Source organism: Centruroides sculpturatus, unplaced genomic scaffold, assembly GCF_000671375.1.
Source record: "Centruroides sculpturatus isolate CEXI.00-Female unplaced genomic scaffold, Cexi_2.0 scaffold260, whole genome shotgun sequence".
Lineage (NCBI taxonomy): Eukaryota > Metazoa > Arthropoda > Arachnida > Scorpiones > Buthidae > Centruroides > Centruroides sculpturatus.
Window position 1 is genome coordinate 1 of NW_019384427.1, and position 7,382 is coordinate 7,382.

Genomic DNA, 7,382 nt, shown 5'->3' on the forward strand with positions numbered 1-7,382 from the left:
TGATACGGGAAAATTTACAAGAAATATTTTTTTAATGTATTAAAGATCACTGTTTATATTACGTGATATTCTTTACGTTTTTATGTACAATAACCCCGAATATATACAAATATAAAATATATCATATATTGAATTATAAATATACCTAAATGTATAGAATGAAAAATACCTGTTAATAATTTAATTATATGTAAAATTAATTAAATTTTGAATGAAAATATGGTTATTTATTCATTTTTAATATTCAACTGAGTTTTTCAACACCTTAAGTTATTTTTTTCGCTCTATTTTAGGCGATGAAAATCCCTGAGTTAATGGTTTTTATTGACTAAAACAGAAAGAAATTTAACTTTAAACAAGTTTTTTTTTATGTTTATGAGAAATGGATAAGATAAATGTGAACTGATTTTTTTACTTGGTACAGTACACTAATAGTAAAATCATGCATTACTTTCACATATCTTTCACCTGCATTCTTATTATATATATGTATGTTTTAATTAACTCTATAGTTATTAATTTACTGCAAGAATACATCACATTTCTAGTGAAATTAATTTATTAATTTGTTAAAAATTAATGTAATATTAGCACCTAACAGAAGGCCCTATACTCGGATGAAGCTGTAGTGACTATACTACTAATGAATCTTTGTGACCTCTTAAGTTATTTCACCCCCTACACTGAAGAGTTTTTTTTTTTAGTATAGAAGTTTTTGTGTAAATTAATAATATTAATTGATTTGGCACGGTTAATATAAATTTTATTACGTTATAATTTTAACCAAAGTAATTATCATAAATGGTTTATAAAAAATTAAAACATAATTCAATTAAAATTTATATGTTTTTGTTTAATATTAAGCTTATGAAAGGAAGAGGATCAAATAAAAATTTGACTTTTTGTAAAGAAATTTAACTCTATTAAATCTTATAAAGTAAAGTATATAATAAAAGCTAATTCTCATTATTATTATTATTATTATTAAGCATTAGAAAACACAAGAATTTGATCCTTACTCCTCCTCATTTTACACTCTTTTTCTATACAGAAATTTGATGCTTTTTATTTAGTATTATCACTTTAAACTTTTAATTATCTTTTAATAAGATTGTTATGGTATATAAACCAGAAAAAGATAAATAAATACATTTTTTAAACTTTATTTCTCGGTTAGTAACTATATTCATTTCTGTTCTTGTTATCAATTTAAGTATATTCAGGTGAATTTTTTTGTTTTGTTTTTTGATCCTCTTAAAATCGCTTTCTATATAATTTTCTTCTTCTGGTTTCCTAGACAACACATCACTGTCTACAGAACCTAATTAGGCATCATTGTTAGCGAATTTAAACATAGGAAAATTTCAAAATTTTAAAAAAAATATCTTCTATTGAAATTATAGATTACTTCATTAAAGTTTAGCATTCATCATTTGCATCTTCGTTATTTATAGGTTATACTTTCATATATATATATATATATAGGCCTATATGTTTATATGGGATATTATTTGCTTTAATTTTAAGAAATTTTATGTACTTTTTTCCAGTCTTAATTTCGAAGTTTTAAAATTGAAAATTTCGATTCAAGAGTAGAAAGAATTTTACTAAGGGTTTGACATTTTTAATGCTGTTAAATGATAATTTTATTCATTAACAAAATTGCCATCCATATGCATGTAGGTTATATTTATTAAATTTTGCTTAAAAGCTAATAAATGCATTGCATGTGCCTAGAATGTCCAAGTGCTGCTATCTTGGCATGACGAGAATTGCTGGAATATATCCAAGAATTGATTCTTTACCTTTTCTAGATTTTTTTAAACCCGATTCTTTCCTAAATATTCTCTTTAAAACCGATTTTCTTTCAACGTATTTAACGGTAAATTGATATTTCTTCAGTAAATTTTCAAAGAATCTCGTTCACGTCGATTTACTTTTTTTTTTTTAAATCATTATTTTTAAAAACAATATTTATTTAAGTTTCACTTAATAATAAAAAGTAATAATAATTATACTTTGAATATATTTTATGTTATAATAAAGCATTTTTTATTTTTTTTCTGCTTTTAAAAATTGAATTTAAATCCGAAAAAAACTATGCTAATTTATAAAATTGTTTAATAAAATTAATTATAATTTCGTTCACCAGATGGAAGCATATTAAATTTTATTTATATATTAATTCTAAATTTATAATTTATAAAAATTAAAATATACATATATATACATGTATATACTTATATTTTAGCTATTATAAACGGAAATAATAGTTTGGTTTTTTTTAAAAATAAATTTAAAAAAAATGAATTAAAATATAATAAATTAATTTATGTTTTGTACTCTAGATGGCAGCAGTAAAGAAATTAAATTAAAAAATCGAGATTAATAATCATTATAAAACGATAAAATTTATTTCGTTATTACGTATTTAAATCTTAAATTATAAATTTTTAAATATAAATTTTTTTGTTATATTTATTAATAAAANGTGTCACGATAAATTATTATTATTATTATTATTTTTAATTTCGGTTTCTCTAAACTTTTACAAAGAAAATAAAATTTTTAAATCGTTTAAACCCGTTAAAATGTAAAATATAACATTATAGGGGTAGAAAAGTTTAAGAAAGAAGAAATAAAAGGCGACAAATTGGCATTCAACTTGAATTAAAGGTAAATTTCGATCTGTTAGATGTCATTAACTCTCCGAACACATAAGATTAGTTTATCAAAATTGACGCGACAATCAAAGACTCCCAAGACAAAACTGTTATTAGGAATTCAAACAAGAAGACAGCCAAACCATTACAGAATACAAAAATTTCAATCAATAAAAGGTGAAAACAAACAAAAAATATCAGTAAAACTATATAAAATTTTCATTTAAGCGATCATAATAGAAATTAAACGCGTTAATTAATCATAGAAAATGCCAGAAATATTTTGAAATTAATTCGAAAACTAATTATTAATTCCCTTTATTCGTTCTATTCTTTAGATATTACTCTCATTATTATATTTTAGAAAGCGAAATCGGTTAAAAAAATTTGATCGTAATTAAAATTCCTTTAATAATAATTTTTACAGTCGACCCTCCTATAACACTGTTGATAATTCCGTTTTATATGAATTCCATGTTGTACGAGTCACTTAGATTTTACAAATACGTGAGCCGTTCACAGCCCGGCACACGTATTTGTAAAATCTAAGTGACTCGTACAACATGGAATTCGTATAAAACGGAATTATCAACAGTGTTATAGAGGGGTCGACTATACAACGTTAATTACTAAAAAAATATAATAATAATAATAAGATAAGCCACTGTATTGGCTTAACGCTTCTATAATAAAATATAAACTTTATACGTGAATAATAAGATATTAGAATAATTAAGTATAATTACTTTTCTTTATTTTAATTTATAAATTTTTAATTAATAATGAAAAATTCTGTTAAGTACATTAGATACTTTTCTGGACATAAGCCAATATAATAATATGAGATTTCGGAAAAATACAAACTTATTGAATGATTATCTACTTACTATCGATGAAATGCAGTTTATAAATCATTTTTCTTTCATCGATGACAAAAATCTTTGAATTGATTGATCATTTACAAATGTTTAGAAAACTTGAAGAGAATGGAAAGAATAACTACATTATAATAACAATAATTAAACATAGCAAAGTGAAGTCATGTTAATCAAATGTTAATGAGAGATTTTATAACATGACTTTATCATTAACACATTGGGAATGTCGAACTAATACTATTAAATAGTTTGGAGCTATTTAAGAACTTTTTATATTTAAAAAAAAAAAAAAAAAAAACTTTAAAAAAAAAAAAAACTGTAACAAATTCGATAAATAATGATGACGTTTTCGTGTAAAATTTCGAAAATCTGAAGAATTAAATAAAATTAAAGTCATGATAATTCGTACAATGATTTGTTTATAAAATGTCACTCTGTCCTTTGCTACTCACTTCTTTACTACAGAATTCAAGGCCAATGCTACTCAGTCACGTATATGTTTCTAATTATCTTTAACACAAGATTTAAACTTCTAAACAAGGAGCAAACTTTTCTGATTAAAAAGTAATTGTAGAAAAATTACATTATATTAAAATAAAAATTGTAAGTAATTATTTTTAAACATATTTTAATTATCATTAACTCATATAGTCATTAGATAAATTTTGAATAAATTAATTCGTGACACAATTAAAAAATTATCGTATAATTTACATGAAATTAATTAACTGTTTGTGTAGTTCTTCACGACAATAATCTTTCGGTTTAAATTTTCTTTGTTTTTTTCTTTTTTTTTTTTTTACTTGGAAAATCTTATCTAAACATGCTTCTGTATTACTCGATGATAAAATAATCACGCATACTCGTTCATTATTTAGATAAAAAAGATAAAGTAAATAGTATGGTTGCGTAATGTTAGTGTGTGTGTGTATATATTCTAAGAAACTGCTTTACGTTATTAATTGTCAATAAGTTTTTGATTCAGCATGTACGTCGTTTGGGCTATATATGTGTTTTCTATTATCCTCACTGTGAATGGAATTTCAGGTAAAATGAAAAACAATAATATTCATATTTTTGAGTTTTTTAAAATTATTTATTAAAAATATTTTATAAATTGTACACATTATTACACAGTTGAAAGATTCTGTCCTGTTAATGAAGAGTATCGATGGGATAGTTACGAATCCACTTGTGATAAAGTACTGCATAGAAGTTGGACTTTAAAGAAATGGGACGGATGCTTTTGTAAAAGTGGTTTTATACGAGATGAAAATACCGATTCGTGTATAACTGTAGAATCGTGTAGCGATAGTGAGTATTATTTACTTAAAATTAATATTGTTTAATTGCTACGTGATGATTTTAATTAATTAATAATGTTATATTCATTCGTATAGGAGTATGTAAAGAAGAAAACACAGAATTAAATTTATTTGGTCGATTAACGGTATGTAATGGATCCGGAATTTCGTCTTCTATGACGTATCCTCTAGGATATTTTCCTATATGTACTTGCAAAACTGGATATGCTATAAAAATCCACAGGTGCATCCCTAAATCGGAATGTACAGTAAGTAAAAATCATTTAATATATGAAAAAAATTATGAATTGTATTATTTTTTTTTTTACTAATTTTATTATTATATTTTATTTCAGTAACGTGTTATGATGGAGTGGAATCTTTTGTATTTATTGTATATATATATAGAGAGAGAGAGAGAAAAAAAAACAATTTATGTTGAAACTATTTTGTGTTCAATAAAATATTCTGTACAGTAAAATATTAATAATTTGAATAAAATCCGACAATTTTTTTTTATTTTTTAAGAAAAAAAAACATGTAGTGAATTATTTTTAATTAAAATACACTTAAATTAATGAATATAAATTACTGTAGTAACATATAAAAGAATTTATAAATTCATATTAAAATATAAGTTAAATTTTCTATTTTAAAATTAGATTACAATTTTCTTCAGACGTAATTAAGGAAAATATTAAAAAAAAAAATTCTAAAATAATATTAATTACGAATTGCGCATATAATTTTCTTGCAGTTAATGAAGTAATTTGTGTATTGCTTTAAACAGAACAAAAGAAGTTTTGTTTGATACTGAGAAAATGAATCTGGTTTTGTTTAATGAATGATATCCAAGTTGTGCAATACTATTATAAAAGAACATAATCTCGTGGTGCTTCTTTATATCTATTACTCATGAAAACTGGCAAAACATGTCAAACACTTTGAGTATAATTACATTCGTTTTCTTTATTTACGAGATAAATGGAATTTTAGGTAAGTTTTATATAAAATCTAATATATAAAGTTTAAGTTTATATTTACCATAAAATAAATAATTATTCGTTTTGAATTAGGTAGAGAAAATTGTAATGAAAATGAAGTGTATTTGGTTGACAAATGCGAACCAACTTGCGATAATATTTTCGAATTACCATGTTCTAACGGCAATAAATTTACTGGATGTTTTTGTAAAGAAGATTTTATAAGAAGCGGTACACAATGTATATCAGTAGAGGAGTGTAGTGCCCGTGAGTATACATACAGTAAATACATATATAGCCTATATATATCGAATTTTATTATTGCTAACTTTATTTTTAATTGGTATGTCATTAGGAATCTGTACGAGATCCAACACTGAATTGAATTTTGAAGGTCGATTAACTCGATGTAACGATGATGGAACTACGCGTACTTTTACATACCCTCTTGGATATTTTCCTATGTGTTCATGTAAAATAGGATATGCATCNAATAATATTAATTACGAATTGCGCATATAATTTTCTTGCAGTTAATGAAGTAATTTGTGTATTGCTTTAAACAGAACAAAAGAAGTTTTGTTTGATACTGAGAAAATGAATCTGGTTTTGTTTAATGAATGATATCCAAGTTGTGCAATACTATTATAAAAGAACATAATCTCGTGGTGCTTCTTTATATCTATTACTCATGAAAACTGGCAAAACATGTCAAACACTTTGAGTATAATTACATTCGTTTTCTTTATTTACGAGATAAATGGAATTTTAGGTAAGTTTTATATAAAATCTAATATATAAAGTTTAAGTTTATATTTACCATAAAATAAATAATTATTCGTTTTGAATTAGGTAGAGAAAATTGTAATGAAAATGAAGTGTATTTGGTTGACAAATGCGAACCAACTTGCGATAATATTTTCGAATTACCATGTTCTAACGGCAATAAATTTACTGGATGTTTTTGTAAAGAAGATTTTATAAGAAGCGGTACACAATGTATATCAGTAGAGGAGTGTAGTGCCCGTGAGTATACATACAGTAAATACATATATAGCCTATATATATCGAATTTTATTATTGCTAACTTTATTTTTAATTGGTATGTCATTAGGAATCTGTACGAGATCCAACACTGAATTGAATTTTGAAGGTCGATTAACTCGATGTAACGATGATGGAACTACGCGTACTTTTACATACCCTCTTGGATATTTTCCTATGTGTTCATGTAAAATAGGATATGCATCTAAGAATAAGATTTGTATTCCCGAATCTGATTGTGGGTGAGTATTTAATTAAAAATTTATTACTAATAAATAAAAACTAGTTCTTTAATTATATAGTAATTAACATAGTAGTTTAGTAGACTAATGAGGTTAAAAACATATAGTTCTTTATGTTTGATATTGTTTAATTTATTTAAAAACTTTGATAAATAATTTAAAAAATATATTTTTTTATTTTAGGAATGTTGTATAGAAACTATAAAAGAAGAAAGTGAAAGTTTTGCATATTAAAAATAGCTTTAACATTTAAAAAAAAAATTACTAC

General features: G+C 23.7%; 2 protein-coding genes across 3 annotated transcripts; both read left to right on the top strand.

Annotated features, from left to right (window-relative positions):
• Window positions 1–4,457: 4,457 nt before the first annotated feature.
• LOC111619604 lies at window positions 4,458–5,264 on the top strand. Its single transcript, XM_023361367.1, has 4 exons — window positions 4,458–4,588; window positions 4,679–4,855; window positions 4,942–5,114; window positions 5,202–5,264. The coding sequence occupies exons 1-4, from the start codon at window positions 4,528–4,530 to the stop codon at window positions 5,202–5,204; spliced, it is 414 nt and encodes a 137-aa protein (XP_023217135.1). The 5' UTR covers window positions 4,458–4,527; the 3' UTR covers window positions 5,205–5,264.
• Window positions 5,265–5,699: 435 nt separating this feature from the next.
• On the top strand, window positions 5,700–7,375 carry LOC111619606. Of its 2 annotated transcripts, XM_023361369.1 has the most exons (5): window positions 5,700–5,841; window positions 5,922–6,095; window positions 6,184–6,305; window positions 7,065–7,114; window positions 7,298–7,375. In XM_023361369.1, exons 1-5 carry the CDS (start codon window positions 5,778–5,780, stop codon window positions 7,308–7,310), a joined length of 423 nt encoding a protein of 140 aa, XP_023217137.1. In that variant the 5' UTR covers window positions 5,700–5,777; the 3' UTR covers window positions 7,311–7,375. The 2 variants fall into 2 exon arrangements, with proteins under 2 accessions (XP_023217137.1, XP_023217136.1); XM_023361368.1 differs by lacking the exons at window positions 5,700–5,841; window positions 5,922–6,095; window positions 6,184–6,305 and adding exons at window positions 6,459–6,600; window positions 6,681–6,854 and having other exon boundaries at window positions 6,943–7,114.
• Window positions 7,376–7,382: the final 7 nt, after the last annotated feature.

What these genes read in the sequence shown, in the direction of transcription:
- LOC111619604 (XM_023361367.1), top strand. Translation starts at nt 4,528, where the DNA reads ATGTACGTCGTTTGGGCTATATATGTGTTTTCTATTATCCTCACTGTG. An exon ending in CACTGTGAATGGAATTTCAG is followed by an intron (nt 4,589 to 4,678) that starts GTAAAATGAAAA and finishes ATTATTACACAG; the next exon opens with TTGAAAGATTCTGTCCTGTT. An exon ending in TGTAGAATCGTGTAGCGATA is followed by an intron (nt 4,856 to 4,941) that starts GTGAGTATTATT and finishes TCATTCGTATAG; the next exon opens with GAGTATGTAAAGAAGAAAAC.
- LOC111619606 (XM_023361369.1), top strand. Translation starts at nt 5,778, where the DNA reads ATGTCAAACACTTTGAGTATAATTACATTCGTTTTCTTTATTTACGAG. An exon ending in AGTAGAGGAGTGTAGTGCCC is followed by an intron (nt 6,096 to 6,183) that starts GTGAGTATACAT and finishes GTATGTCATTAG; the next exon opens with GAATCTGTACGAGATCCAAC. An exon ending in TTCCTATGTGTTCATGTAAA is followed by an intron (nt 6,306 to 7,064) that starts ATAGGATATGCA and finishes TGTTCATGTAAA; the next exon opens with ATAGGATATGCATCTAAGAA.